The 14,957-nt window shown below is 44.1% G+C and overlaps 1 protein-coding gene across 1 annotated transcript; it reads right to left on the bottom strand.

Moving 5' to 3' along the window:
• Window positions 1–5,114: 5,114 nt before the first annotated feature.
• Window positions 5,115–7,154, bottom strand: col28a1a (collagen, type XXVIII, alpha 1a; the record flags this gene model as incomplete). Its single annotated transcript, XM_034234006.1, has 4 exons — window positions 6,664–7,154; window positions 5,983–6,548; window positions 5,617–5,637; window positions 5,115–5,174 (listed from the first exon to the last, which is right to left on the bottom strand). Coding segments are annotated over exons 1-4 (774 nt in total), but the record flags the coding sequence as incomplete, so codon positions are not given.
• Between the last annotated feature and the right edge of the window lie 7,803 nt (window positions 7,155–14,957).

Genomic DNA, 14,957 nt, shown 5'->3' with positions numbered 1-14,957 from the left:
TCTCATCCTTTACTCAAGTAGAAGTACACACATCCTTTACTCAAGTAGAAGTACACTCATCCTTTACTAAGTAGAAGTACACTCATCCTTTACTCAAGTAGAAGTACACACATCCTTTACTCAAGTAGAAGTACTCATCCTTTACTCAAGTAGAAGTACTCACATCCTTTACTCAAGTAGAAGTACACACATCCTTTACTCAAGTAGAAGTACAACACTTCCTTTCTCAAGTAGAAGTACTCTCATCCTTTACTCAGGTAGAAGTACTCATCCTTTACTCAAGTAGAAGTACTCACTTCCTTTACTCAAGTAGAAGTACTCACATCCTTTACTCAAGTAGCAACACTCTCATCCTTTACTCAAGTAGAAGTACTCTCATCCTTTACTCAAGTAGAAGTACTCACATCCTTTACTCAAGTAGAAGTACTCACATCCTTTACTCAAGTAGAAGTACTCTCACATCCTTTACTCAAGTAGAAGTACTCCATCCTTTACTCAAGTAGAAGTACTCACATCCTTTACTCAAGTAGAAGTACTCTCATCCTTTACTCAAGTATAGAAGTACACTCATCCTTTACTCAAGTATAAGTACTCTCATCCTTTACTCAAATAGAAGTACTCATCATCCTTTACTCAAGTAGAAGTACTCACATCCTTTACTCAAGTAGAAGTACTCACATCCCTTTACTCAAGTAGAAGTACACTCATCCTTTACTCAAGTAGAAGTACTCACACCCTTTACTCAAGTAGAAGTACTCACATCCTTTACTCAAGTAGAAGTACACACATCCTTTACTCAAGTAGAAGTACACATCCTTTACTCAAGTAGAAGTACAGACATCCTTTACTCAAGTAGAAGTACACATCCTTTACTCAAGTAGAAGTACAGATATCCTTTACTCAAGTAGAAGTACACACATCCTTTACTCAAGTAGAAGTACACACATCCTTTACTCAAGTAGAAGTACACACATCCGTTACTCAAGTAGAAGTACACTCATCCTTTACTCAAGTAGAAGTACACACATCCTTTACTCAAGTAGAAGTACACACATCCTTTACTCAAGTAGAAGTACACTCATCCTTTACTCAAGTAGAAGTACACTCATCCTTTACTCAAGTAGAAGTACACTCATCCTTTACTCAAGTAGAAGTACACACATCCTTTACTCAAGTAGAAGTACACACCTCCTTTACTCAAGTAGAAGTACACTCATCCGTTACTCAAGTAGAAGTACTCTCATCCTTTACTCAAATAGAAGTACTCTCATCCTTTACTCAAGTAGAAGTACTCACATCCTTTACTCAAGTAGAAGTACTCACATCCTTTACTCAAGTAGAAGTACACTCATCCTTTACTCAAGTATAAGTACTCTCATCCTTTACTCAAATAGAAGTACACTCATCCTTTACTCAAGTAGAAGTACTCACTTCCTTTACTCAAGTAGAAGTACTCACATCCTTTACTCAAGTAGCAACACTCTCATCCTTTACTCAAGTAGAAGTACTCGCCCCCTTTACTCAAGTAGAAGTACTCACACCTTTACTCAAGTAGAAGTACACTCTCATCCTTTACTCAAATAGAAGTACTCTCATCCTTTACTCAAGTAGAAGTACTCACATCCTTTACTCAAGTAGAAGTACTCACATCCTTTACTCAAGTAGAAGTACACACATCCTTTACTCAAGTAGAAGTACACTCATCCTTTACTCAAGTAGAGTACTCTCATCCTTTCTCAAGTAGAAGTACTCACATCCTTTACTCAAGTAGAAGTACTCTCATCCTTTACTCAAGTAGAAGTACTCTCATCCTTTACTCAAGTAGAAGTACTCGCACCCTTTACTCAAGTAGAAGTACTCACACCCTTTACTCAAGTAGAAGTACTCACATCCTTTACTCAAGTAGAAGTACAGACATCCTTTACTCAAGTAGAAGTACTCACATCCTTTACTCAAGTAGAAGTACTCACATCCTTTACTCAAGTAGAAGTACACTCATCCTTTACTCAAGTAGAAGTACTCGCACCCTTTACTCAAAGTAGAAGTACTCACCTCACTCACACCCTTTACTCAAGTAGAAGTACTCACATCCTTTACTCAAGTAGAAGTACGATCCTTTACTCAAGTAGAAGTACACATCCTTTACTCAAGTAGAAGTACACATCCTTTACTCAAGTAGAAGTACACACATCCTTTACTCAAGTAGAAGTACACACATCCTTACTCAAGTAGAAGTACACACATCCTTTACTCAAGTAGAAGTACAGACATCCTTTACTCAAGTAGAAGTACACACATCCTTTACTCAGGTAAAAGTACAGACATCCTTTACTCAAGTAGAAGTACACACATCCTTTACTCAAGTAGAAGTACACATCCTTTACTCAAGTAGAAGTACACTCATCCTTTACTCAAGTAGAAGTAAACACTCATCCTTTACTCATAGAAGTACACACATCCTTTACTCAAGTAGAAGTACACACATCCTTTACTCAAGTAGAAGTACACTCATCCGTTACTCAAGTAGAAGTACACTCATCCTTTACTCAAGTAGAAGTACACACATCCTTTACTCAAGTAGAAGTACACTCATCCTTTACTCAAGTAGAAGTACACACCTCCTTTACTCAAGTAGAAGTACACTCATCCTTTACTCAAGTAGAAGTACTCTCATCCTTTACTCAAATAGAAGTACTCTCATCCTTTACTCAAGTAGAAGTACTCACATCCTTTACTCAAGTAGAAGTACTCACATCCTTTACTCAAGTAGAAGTACTCACATCCTTTACTCAAGTATAAGTACTCTCATCCTTTACTCAAGTAGAAGTACTCTCATCCTTTACTCAAGTAGAAGTACTCACATCCTTTACTCAAGTAGAAGTACTCACATCCTTTACTCAAGTAGAAGTACACTCATCCTTTACTCAAGTAGAAGTACTCGCACCCTTTACTCAAGTAGAAGTACTCACACCCTTTACTCAAGTAGAAGTACACACATCCGTTACTCAAGTAGAAGTACACTCATCCTTTACTCAAGTAGAAGTACACACATCCTTTACTCAAGTAGAAGTACACTCATCCTTTACTCAAGTAGAAGTACACACATCCTTCACTCAAGTAGAAGTACACACATCCTTTACTCAAGTAGAAGTACACTCATCCTTTACTCAAGTAGAAGTACACACATCCTTTACTCAAGTAGAAGTACTCTCATCCTTTACTCAAGTAGAAGTACACACATCCGTTACTCAAGTAGAAGTACACTCATCCTTTACTCAAGTAGAAGTACACACATCCTTTACTCAAGTAGAAGTACACACATCCTTTACTCAAGTAGAAGTACACTCATCCTTTACTCAAGTAGAAGTACACACATCCTTTACTCAAGTAGAAGTACACTCATCCTTTACTCAAGTAGAAGTAGACACATCCTTTACTCAAGTAGAAGTACTCTCATCCTTTACTCAAGTAGAAGTACACACATCCGTTACTCAAGTAGAAGTACACTCATCCTTTACTCAAGTAGAAGTACTCACATCCTTCACTCAAGTAGAAGTACACACATCCTTCACTCAAGTAGAAGTACTCACATCCTTTACTCAAGTAGAAGTACACACATCCTTTACTCAAGTAGAAGTACACACATCCTTTACTCAAGTAGAAGTACACTCATCCTTTACTCAAGTAGAAGTACACACATCCTTTACTCAAGTAGAAGTACACTCATCCTTACTCAAGTAGAAGTAGACCACCATCCTTTTACTCAAGTAGAAGTACTCTCATCCTTTACTCAAGTAGAAGTACACACATCCGTTACTCAAGTAGAAGTACACTCATCCTTTACTCAAGTAGAAGTACTCACATCCTTCACTCAAGTAGAAGTACTCACATCCTTCACTCCAAGTTAGAAGTACACACATCCTTTACTCAAGTAGAAGTACTCACATCCTTCATCTCAAGTAGAAGTACACACATCCTTCACTCAAGTAGAATACAGAAGTATGGCTTCAGATCCTTAATGTCATGATTTTCTTTCAGAATTCTGACTAAGCCAAAAATGTATTCAGAAATGTTACTTTTTTCTAAATTATTACTTCTTTTTTCTTCAGATTTCTGACTTTAGCTCAATTTCTTTTGAAAGATTTTCTGAGAGCTTCTGAATATCTTTCAAAACCCTTTTTGCCCCGACATGAAAGCAGAGGGGCAGAGTGAGAATATTTGGGCCCCCTCGTTAGTCCGGACTGTGTTGTTAGGAGAAGGTGAGTCTGAGTGCGACCCGTCTGTAACCCCCCGGCCAACAAAGACCTCCACCTCAGATCTCCCGTGTTTTGCTCGTGTGTAATCTTCCATCGTTGACCTTTGCTTCTTTCTAAAACAGCCCTTTCAGCCCCCGCACCACCTGCTACACTTACACTGTGGGAACGTTTCCTGCTCGCCTCACATCCTTTTCTTTGTGGGGTTTTGAACGTAGGCCAGACGCACCCGCTAGTGGACGCCTGAGGCTGGGAGAGTGAAGCTAACCGTGGCTAGCTGTGCTACAGCTCAGAAACTATTAACTATTTGATCTGTTGGAGGAGCCTGTGACCTCAGAAGTTCATTGACATATCTACACTGTAGCTTGAGTCCTTGAATCCTTGAAAGGATGCAGATATAGAAACCCAAATGTTCCTGTTCACACTCAGAAACATCTTCAGCAACTTGACAACACATGCAGCGTTTAGAGAAGATTCAGCAACTTGAGGAGACATGGCAGCATTTACTAAGAGCCACAGAAACCAAACTCTGAATAAGCTGGTTCCTCAAGTGACTGAATCAGGTTCCTCGTTGTGACGAGTCCACGTTGGAGTGGATGCAGAAGTTATCGGAGCCTAACGAACCCTCTCTGTCTCGAAGCCTTGAACAGATGGACTAAAAACCACGAGACCCAACCTGGGTAACATGGCCGGAAGTGATGATAAACGAATGTGTTCAGTGTGGCCTTCCATCAGGCTGAATACGTGTTGTGGCTCCTAAGTATCACTCAAAGCAATCCAGTACTAAGTATAGAAACTTCTGCAATCAGACGATAATATATAGTTCATATTTGTCAACTTAGGATGCGATTATCCACTCACCGGGTTTCCTGCATGCCCCCTCTCCCCCCTCTCGCACAGACAGGACTTCGGCTGAGGGCACTGAAATAAAGACACGAGAGATAATGAACATATAAAGAACTGAATCGACGATGTGCTTGAGATACACAGCAGAGAAAGGATAAGGCCTTCGTTGTGCGTGAACAAGTGACCACACCTCAAATAATAACACAGAATATGATCATGTGAGGATAGCTTGCACATCTTCCGGCGCAAACTGAAAACTCATCTCTTTCGACTCCACTTCGAGCGTTAGAACTATTAACGAAGCACTTTTATACTAATAAAGGACTGGCTTATCTAAAGCCAGTTGAGTAGCACTTGAAATGTTTGGCTCTATGAAACCTGATGTACTTATATGATTCTGTTTTCTTCAAGGTTGTGTCTTCCTGGTCGAATGCACTTATTGTAAGTCGCTTTGGATAAAAGCGTCAGCTAAATGCAATGTAATGTAATGTAATGAAATAATGATCATGGTACTCACCCCAGTTTTTACAATTGTGTTCTGGAAGAAAACAAAGACGGTTGGTCAGTTATTTAAAGTCCAAACCTGCAGGAATAGTTAACTCAAGACAAAACAAGACTCAACCTCGGACCAAGAGTTGCTGAAACGTGGCTTGTTTTCAGGTCTGTTTTACTTTTGTTGCTTTCATCGTTTAACTTCATCCCACCAGTTTCAATACTTGAACCCCACAGTGAGCCACTATGTGAAAGACTCAGCCTGTGGTAACTTGAATGCTGGAAGAAAACGCTCATGCCTCCACGGTGAACAAAGAATCCAACATTGAAGTCAATAGGGACAGCAAAAAACCTTCAGTCCTGTTTTTACTCCCCCCCCCCACACACTCACCAGTTCATTGAAGAGTTTGTCGTCCAGCTGTTTGTCCGTGAGACTCAGCAGGTGTTTCTGCGGCGGGGCGCTGGCGATGGACCTCAGTTTCTCGCTCATCTGTGCGTTCGTCGGTAGGTCCGAGAGCCGGAGGACGAACATCCGGATGTTTTGCTGCTTGGCTTCAGCGGCAGCAGCAACAGCACTGGGACTTCGAGGATGATCCGATCCGTCCGTCATTAGTAGCCCTACCCGGAGGCTGCTGGAGGAAGTCTCGCGCCCGAATAACTGCGTGGCGTTGGAGATACCGTACGCCGAAAAGGTGCCGTGTCCGATGAACGCCATGGAGGAAACGCGGCTCTGGAACACGTCCAGGTCCTGCCAGTCTCTGAAGTTGTGCTCCAGGGAGACGGAGCTGCTGTACTGCAGCGCGGCGAGACGGAGACGCAGACGCCAGCCGGTCGAATGCAGCTGCGTGAGTCTGGAGCTGAACCGAAGGATGAAGGCCTTCTGGCGCTCGAACAGAAGAGACTTGGCTCTCTCCGAACCATCCACGATGAACATGAGCTCCACCGGGCAGATCAGGGCTGGACCAGGAGCAGAGAGACAGAGGGTTTACAACCTGCAGTCAGACGGCTTCAAAGGAAGGTCTGTAGAAAGGATCTGGATAGAATAATGTATTTCATGGCTTTAAACACGTACTCTTGGCCTCATTGCGGAGGACCTGGTTGTCGTCTCTCTGCCCTTTCCTCTTCCTCTTCTGGCCTCTCGCTGGACTCCACAGAGCGAGAGCCAGGAAGGAAACCTTCAGGATCCACGCAAGAGTCATCCTTCAGTCTGGGAACATTACAGGAGAAACAGAGGTTCATTCAGCTTCTGTTTAGACATCAACCACCGGCTGGAATACTTCAAGTCTTCATTCAAAGCTCACCTGTTCTCCATGACCTTTGACCCCTAACCCATCACACTGCTATTTCACTTTTACTTTATTATTAGCCCTATTTGTTTGTTTGTTTGTTCACCATGTTCACCTTGGGTCTTGAAAGGCGCTTTACAAATCTATTATTATGATTATCGATAGTCCTGAATCCATCACACTCACACATGGTAACGGTGGCAGTGATGTTTCACAGAGACACAAGAGGGAGACATCGCAGGTACATTCCTTCAACATGTCAGGTGTACAGGTAACACACACACACACTCACTCACACACACTCACACACTCACACACACATACTCACACACACACACACTCTCACACACTCACTCACACACACTCACACACACATACTCACACACACACACACTCTCACACACTCACTCACTCACAGCAGCTGTTTGATCTGCTTTGACTGAACGATGTTTCTGCACTTATGAATATGTTCTGCTGGAGCGTGAGAGAGTGAGAGAGTGAGAGAGTGAGAGAGTGAGAGCGTGAGAGAGTGAGAGCGTGAGAGAGTGAGAGAGTGAGAGCGTGAGAGAGTGAGAGCGTGAGAGAGTGAGAGAGTGAGAGCGTGAGAGAGTGAGAGAGTGAGAGCGTGAGAGAGTGAGAGCGTGAGAGAGTGAGAGAGTGAGAGAGTGAGATAGTGAGAGAGTGAGAGAGTGAGAGAGTGAGAGAGTGAGATAGTGAGAGAGTGAGAGAGTGAGATAGTGAGAGAGTGAGAGAGTGAGAGAGTGAGATAGTGAGAGAGTGAGAGAGTGAGAGAGTGAGAGAGTGAGATAGTGAGAGAGTGAGATAGTGAGAGAGTGAGAGAGTGAGAGCGTGAGAGAGTGAGAGCGTGAGAGCGTGAGAGAGTGAGAGAGTGAGAGAGTGAGAGAGTGAGAGCGTGAGAGAGTGAGAGCGTGAGAGAGTGAGAGAGTGAGAGAGTGAGAGTGTGAGAGAGTGAGAGAGTGAGAGTGTGAGAGAGTGAGAGAGTGAGAGAGTGAGTGAGAGAGTGAGAGAGTGAGAGCGTGAGAGAGTGAGAGAGTGAGAGAGTGAAAGCGTGAGAGAGTGAGAGAGTGAGAGAGTGAGAGCGTGAGAGAGTGAGAGAGTGAGAGAGTGAGTGAGAGAGTGAGAGAGTGAGAGAGTGAGTGAGAGAGTGAGAGAGTGAGAGAGTGAGAGAGTGGCTGACATGTGTTGTTAATTTTGCATCTTTATAGACATGTTGTGTCTTTGTGATCTCTCTCTGTCTCTGATGGATCACCTTGCATCTCCTACTGGTCTCTCTGTCTCTGATGGATCTCCTTGCATCTCCTACTGGTCTCTCTGTCTCTGATGGATCTCCTTGCATCTCCTACTGGTCTCTCTGTCTCTGATGGATCACCTTGCATCTCCTACTGGTCTCTCTGTCTCTGATGGATCACCTTGCATCTCCTACTGGTCTCTCTGTCTCTGATGGATCTCCTTGCATCTCCTACTGGTCTCTCTGTCTCTGATGGATCACCTTGCATCTCCTACTGGTCTCTCTGTCTCTGATAGATCACCTTGCATCTCCTACTGGTCTCTCTATCTCTGATGGATCTCCTTGCATCTCCTACTGGTCTCTCTGTCTCTGATGGATCACCTTGCATCTCCTACTGGTCTCTCTGTCTCTGATGGATCACCTTGCATCTCCTACTGGTCTCTCTGTCTCTGATGGATCACCTTGCATCTCCTACTGGTCTCTCTGTCTCTGATGGATCACCTTGCATCTCCTACTGGTCTCTCTGTCTCTGATGGATCGCCTTGAATCTCCTACTGGTCTCTCTGTCTCTGATGGATCACCTTGCATCTCCTACTGGTCTCTCTGTCTCTGATGGATCACCTTGCATCTCCTACTGGTCTCTCTGTCTCTGATGGATCTCCTTGCATCTCCTACTGGTCTCTCTGTCTCTGATGGATCACCTTGCATCTCCTACTGGTCTCTCTGTCTCTGATGGATCTCCTTGCATCTCCTACTGGTCTCTCTGTCTCTGATGGATCACCTTGCATCTCCTACTGGTCTCTCTGTCTCTGATAGATCACCTTGCATCTCCTACTGGTCTCTCTATCTCTGATGGATCTCCTTGCATCTCCTACTGGTCTCTCTGTCTCTGATGGATCACCTTGCATCTCCTATTGGTCTCTCTGTCTCTGATGGATCACCTTGCATCTCCTACTGGTCTCTCTGTCTCTGATGGATCACCTTGCATCTCCTACTGGTCTCTCTGTCTCTGATGGATCACCTTGCATCTCCTACTGGTCTCTCTGTCTCTGATGGATCACCTTGCATCTCCTACTGGTCTCTCTGTCTCTGATGGATCGTCTTGCATCTCCTACTGGTCTCTCTGTCTCTGATGGATCACCTTGCATCTCCTACTGGTCTCTCTGTCTCTGATAGATCACCTTGCATCTCCTACTGGTCTCTCTGTCTCTGATGGATCTCCTTGCATCTCCTACTGGTCTCTCTGTCTCTGATGGATCTCCTTGCATCTCCTACTGGTCTCTCTATCTCTGATGGATCTCCTTGCATCTCCTACTGGTCTCTCTGTCTCTGATGGATCACCTTGCATCTCCTACTGGTCTCTCTGTCTCTGATGGATCACCTTGCATCTCCTACTGGTCTCTCTGTCTCTGATGGATCACCTTGCATCTCCTACTGGTCTCTCTGTCTCTGATGGATCACCTTGCATCTCCTACTGGTCTCTCTGTCTCTGATGGATCGCCTTGAATCTCCTACTGGTCTCCTCTGTCTCTGATGGATCACCTTGCATCTCCTACTGGTCTCTCTGTCTCTGATGGATCACCTTGCATCTCCTACTGGTCTCTCTGTCTCTGATGGATCATCCTTGCATCTCCTACTGGTCTCTCTGTCTCTGATGGATCACCTTGCATCTCCTACTGGTCTCTCTGTCTCTGATGGATCTCCTTTCATCTCCTACTGGTCTCTCTGTCTCTGATGGATCACCTTGCATCTCCTACTGGTCTCTCTGTCTCTGATAGGATCACCTTGCATCTCCTACTGGTCTCTCTGATCTCTGATGGATCTCCTTGCATCTCCTACTGGTCTCTCTTGTCTCTGATGGATCACCTTGCATCTCCTACTGGTCCTCTCTGTCTCTGATGGATCACCTTGCATCTCCTACTGGTCTCTCTGTCTCTGATGGATCACCTTGCATCTCCTACTGAGGTCTCTCTGTCTCTGATGGATCACCTTGCATCTCCTACTGGTCTCTCTGTCCTCTGATTGATCACCTTGCATCTCCTACTGGTCTCTCTGTCTCTGATGGATCGTCCTTGCATCTCCTACTGGTCTCTCTGTCTCTGATGGATCACCTTGCATCTCCTACTGGTCTCTCTGTCTCTGATGGATCACCTTGCATCTCCTACTGGTCTCTCTGTCTCTGATGGATCACCTTGCATCTCCTACTGGTCTCTCTGTCTCTGATGGATCACCTTGCATCTCCTACTGGTCTCTCTGTCTCTGATGGATCACCTTGCATCTCCTACTGGTCTCTCTGTCTCTGATGGATCACCTTGCATCTCCTACTGGTCTCTCTGTCTCTGATGGATCACCTTGCATCTCCTACTGGTCTCTCTGTCTCTGATGGATCACCTTGCATCTCCTACTGGTCTCTCTGTCTCTGATAGATCACCTTGCATCTCCTACTGGTCTCTCTGTCTCTGATGGATCTCCTTGCATCTCCTACTGGTCTCTCTGTCTCTGATGGATCTCCTTGCATCTCCTACTGGTCTCTCTGTCTCTGATGGATCACCTTGCATCTCCTACTGGTCTCTCTGTCTCTGATGGATCACCTTGCATCTCCTACTGGTCTCTCTGTCTCTGATGGATCTCCTTGCATCTCCTACTGGTCTCTCTGTCTCTGATGGATCGATCCTTGCATCTCCTACTGGTCTCTCTGTCTCTGATGGATCACCTTGCATCTCCTACTGGTCTCTCTGTCTCTGATGGATCACCTTGCATCTCCTACTGGTCTCTCTGTCTCTGATGGATCACCTTGCATCTCCTACTGGTCTCTCTGTCTCTGATGGATCACCTTGCATCTCCTACTGGTCTCTCTCTGTCTCTGATAGATCACCTTGCATCTCCTACTGGTCTCTCTCTGTCTCTGATGGATCACCTTGCATCTCCTACTGGTCTCTCTGTCTCTGATGGATCACCTTGCATCTCCTACTGGTCTCTCTGTCTCTGATAGATCACCTTGCATCTCCTACTGGTCTCTCTGTCTCTGATAGATCACCTTGCATCTCCTACTGGTCTCTCTGTCTCTGATGGATCACCTTGCATCTCCTACTGGTCTCTCTGTCTCTGATGGATCACCTTGCATCTCCTACTGGTCTCTCTGTCTCTGATGGATCACCTTGCATCTCCTACTGGTCTCTCTCTGTCTCTGATGGATCACCTTGCATCTCCTACTGGTCTCTCTGTCTCTGATGGATCACCTTGCATCTCCTACTGGTCTCTCTGTCTCTGATAGATCACCTTGCATCTCCTACTGGTCTCTCTGTCTCTGATAGATCACCTTGCATCTCCTACTGGTCTCTCTGTCTCTGATGGATCACCTTGCATCTCCTACTGGTCTCTCTGTCTCTGATGGATCGTCTTGCATCTCCTACTGGTCTCTCTGTCTCTGATGGATCACCTTGCATCTCCTACTGGTCTCTCTGTCTCTGATGGATCACCTTGCATCTCCTACTGGTCTCTCTGTCTCTGATGGATCACCTTGCATCTCCTACTGGTCTCTCTGTCTCTGATGGATCACCTTGCATCTCCTACTGGTCTCTGATGGATCACCTTGCATCTCCTACTGGTCTCTCTGTCTCTGATGGATCTCCTTGCATCTCCTACTGGTCTCTCTGTCTCTGATGGATCACCTTGCATCTCCTACTTGTCTCTCTGTCTCTGATGGATCACCTTGCATCTCCTACTGGTCTCTCTGTCTCTGATGGATCTCCTTGCATCTCCTACTGGTCTCTCTGTCTCTGATGGATCACCTTGCATCTCCTACTGGTCTCTCTGTCTCTGATGGATCACCTTGCATCTCCTACTGGTCTCTCTGTCTCTGATGGATCTCCTTGCATCTCCTACTGGTCTCTCTGTCTCTGATGGATCACCTTGCATCTCCTACTGGTCTCTCTGTCTCTGATGGATCACCTTGCATCTCCTACTGGTCTCTCTGTCTCTGATGGATCACCTTGCATCTCCTACTGGTCTCTCTGTCTCTGATAGATCACCTTGCATCTCCTACTGGTCTCTCTGTCTCTGATAGATCACCTTGCATCTCCTACTGGTCTCTCTGTCTCTGATGGATCACCTTGCATCTCCTACTGGTCTCTCTGTCTCTGATGGATCACCTTGCATCTCCTACTGGTCTCTCTGTCTCTGATGGATCACCTTGCATCTCCTACTGGTCTCTCTGTCTCTGATGGATCACCTTGCATCTCCTACTGGTCTCTCTGTCTCTGATAGATCACCTTGCATCTCCTACTGGTCTCTCTGTCTCTGATGGATCACCTTGCATCTCCTACTGGTCTCTCTGTCTCTGATGGATCACCTTGCATCTCCTACTGGTCTCTCTGTCTCTGATAGATCACCTTGCATCTCCTACTGGTCTCTCTGTCTCTGATAGATCACCTTGCATCTCCTACTGGTCTCTCTGTCTCTGATGGATCACCTTGCATCTCCTACTGGTCTCTCTGTCTCTGATGGATCACCTTGCATCTCCTACTGGTCTCTCTGTCTCTGATGGATCACCTTGCATCTCCTACTGGTCTCTCTGTCTCTGATGGATCACCTTGCATCTCCTACTGGTCTCTCTGTCTCTGATGGATCACCTTGCATCTCCTACTGGTCTCTCTGTCTCTGATGGATCACCTTGCATCTCCTACTGGTCTCTCTGTCTCTGATGGATCACCTTGCATCTCCTACTGGTCTCTCTGTCTCTGATGGATCACCTTGCATCTCCTACTGGTCTCTCTGTCTCTGATAGATCACCTTGCATCTCCTACTGGTCTCTCTGTCTCTGATGGATCACCTTGCATCTCCTACTGGTCTCTCTGTCTCTGATGGATCACCTTGCATCTCCTACTGGTCTCTCTGTCTCTGATGGATCACCTTGCATCTCCTACTGGTCTCTCTGTCTCTGATGGATCACCTTGCATCTCCTACTGGTCTCTCTGTCTCTGATGGATCATATTCTATGTCTTTTAGATCAATTTGCACCATTTGCAGTGTTTTTGCGACTTTTCTCAAACATTTTGTGATATTTCTGGTTGTTTTGGGTCTTTTTGAATCATTTTGCCTTTTTTCTCCTTCTAGTTATCTCAATTGATTTTATATTACTATATATATATATTGAAAATGCAGTTTAGATCTACATACAACATCTCAAAGTATTTTATTAATATTACCATCACTATTATCATTACTGATTCTACAACTACTACTGATAACCAGCGGTGTAAAGTAACTAAGTTTTGTACTTAAGTACAATTATGAGGTACTTGTACTTTACTTGAGTATTTCACTGTTCTGCTACTGTGTACTTCTACTCCACTACATGTATTTAATCCCTTTAGTTACTTCACAGATCTGGATGAATGATGTGAAATATAATCAAGTGTTGAATCAGACTTTAGTTCCACCTGGAGTAAATCCACCAGCTACCCTGCAGTATACAAAGTACTTCAAACTAGCTGCACCTTTACCAGCTTTGAGAACACTTTCATGATCAATCATTATAAAACATATCATATATATTATTCTGAAATGGACCAATCTGCACAACGACTACTTTTACTGTCTTTCACTATATTTTGATGAGAATACTTTTATACTTTCACTTGAGGAACATTTTGAATTCATGACCTTTACTGTAACAGAGTATTCCTACACTCTGGTACTTCTACTTTTACTCAAGTACAAGATCTGAGTACTTCTACTTTTACTCAAGAACAAGACCTGAGTACTTCTACTTTTACTCAAGTACAAGATCTGAGTATTTCTACTTTTACTACAAGATCTGAGTACTTCTACTTTTACTCAAGTACAAGATCTGAGTACTTCTACTTTTACTACAAGATCTGAGTATTTCTACTTTTACTCAAGTACAAGATCTGAGTACTTCTACTTTTACTACAAGATCTGAGTACTTCTACTTTTACTCAAGTACAAGATCTGAGTACTTCTACTTTTACTCAAGTACAAGATCTGAGTACTTCTACTTTTACTCAAGAACAAGATCTGAGTACTTCTTGTAGAGGAAACTTCTGTGTAGCTATGCAGTGGGAGTCACCGACTCAGGAAGGAGACACGGGAAGAGCAGTAGCTTTGATGTCAAACACATGATGGTTTATTTGGAGTTAACGGCCGGAGGATTCACATCACAAGTCCAAGAGTCAGAGGTTCTGACTTCACGGTAGAGTTGCCACGTCAATTCTGGAGAGCCTCTCTCTTGCCAGCCCATCTAACTGGTTTCGCAGAGAGTAAACAACATATTTGAGGAGATAGCCTAAACAGTGTGGGAACACAGAGCTACTTGCCTCGGACACTTATGACCTCGAAGATTTTACCTTGGAGTCCACAAATACAGAGAAGGAAGTGTCCCACTGTACCCACAACACAGACCATCTGTATCCCAGTATTGACCGGTCACAGAATGGGAACAATAACATTATTGGCTAAGCCGCCTGTGTCCTTAAAGAAGGTAAACAGACATCGAGGTTTGTCCTGTATGTTACTAATTGGCGTCTTATGATAATTATTTCCACAACACTTCTACTTTTACTCAAGAACAAGACCTGAGTACTTCTACTTTTACTCAAGTACAAGATCTGAGTATTTCTACTTTTACTACAAGATCTGAGTATTTCTACTTTTACTACAAGATCTGAGTATTTCTACTTTTACTCAAGAACAAGACCTGAGTACTTCTACTTTTACTCAATAACAAGATCTGAGTACTTCTACTTTTACGACAAGATCTGAGTATTTCTACTTTTACTCAAGTACAAGATCTGAGTACTTCTACTTTTA

The sequence above is a fragment of the Gymnodraco acuticeps genome, unplaced genomic scaffold (genome assembly GCF_902827175.1).
Source record: "Gymnodraco acuticeps unplaced genomic scaffold, fGymAcu1.1, whole genome shotgun sequence".
NCBI classification, from domain to species: domain Eukaryota; kingdom Metazoa; phylum Chordata; class Actinopteri; order Perciformes; family Bathydraconidae; genus Gymnodraco; species Gymnodraco acuticeps.
Note: the sequence above shows the minus strand (reverse complement) of the source record. Positions and strands in the feature narration are given on the sequence as shown.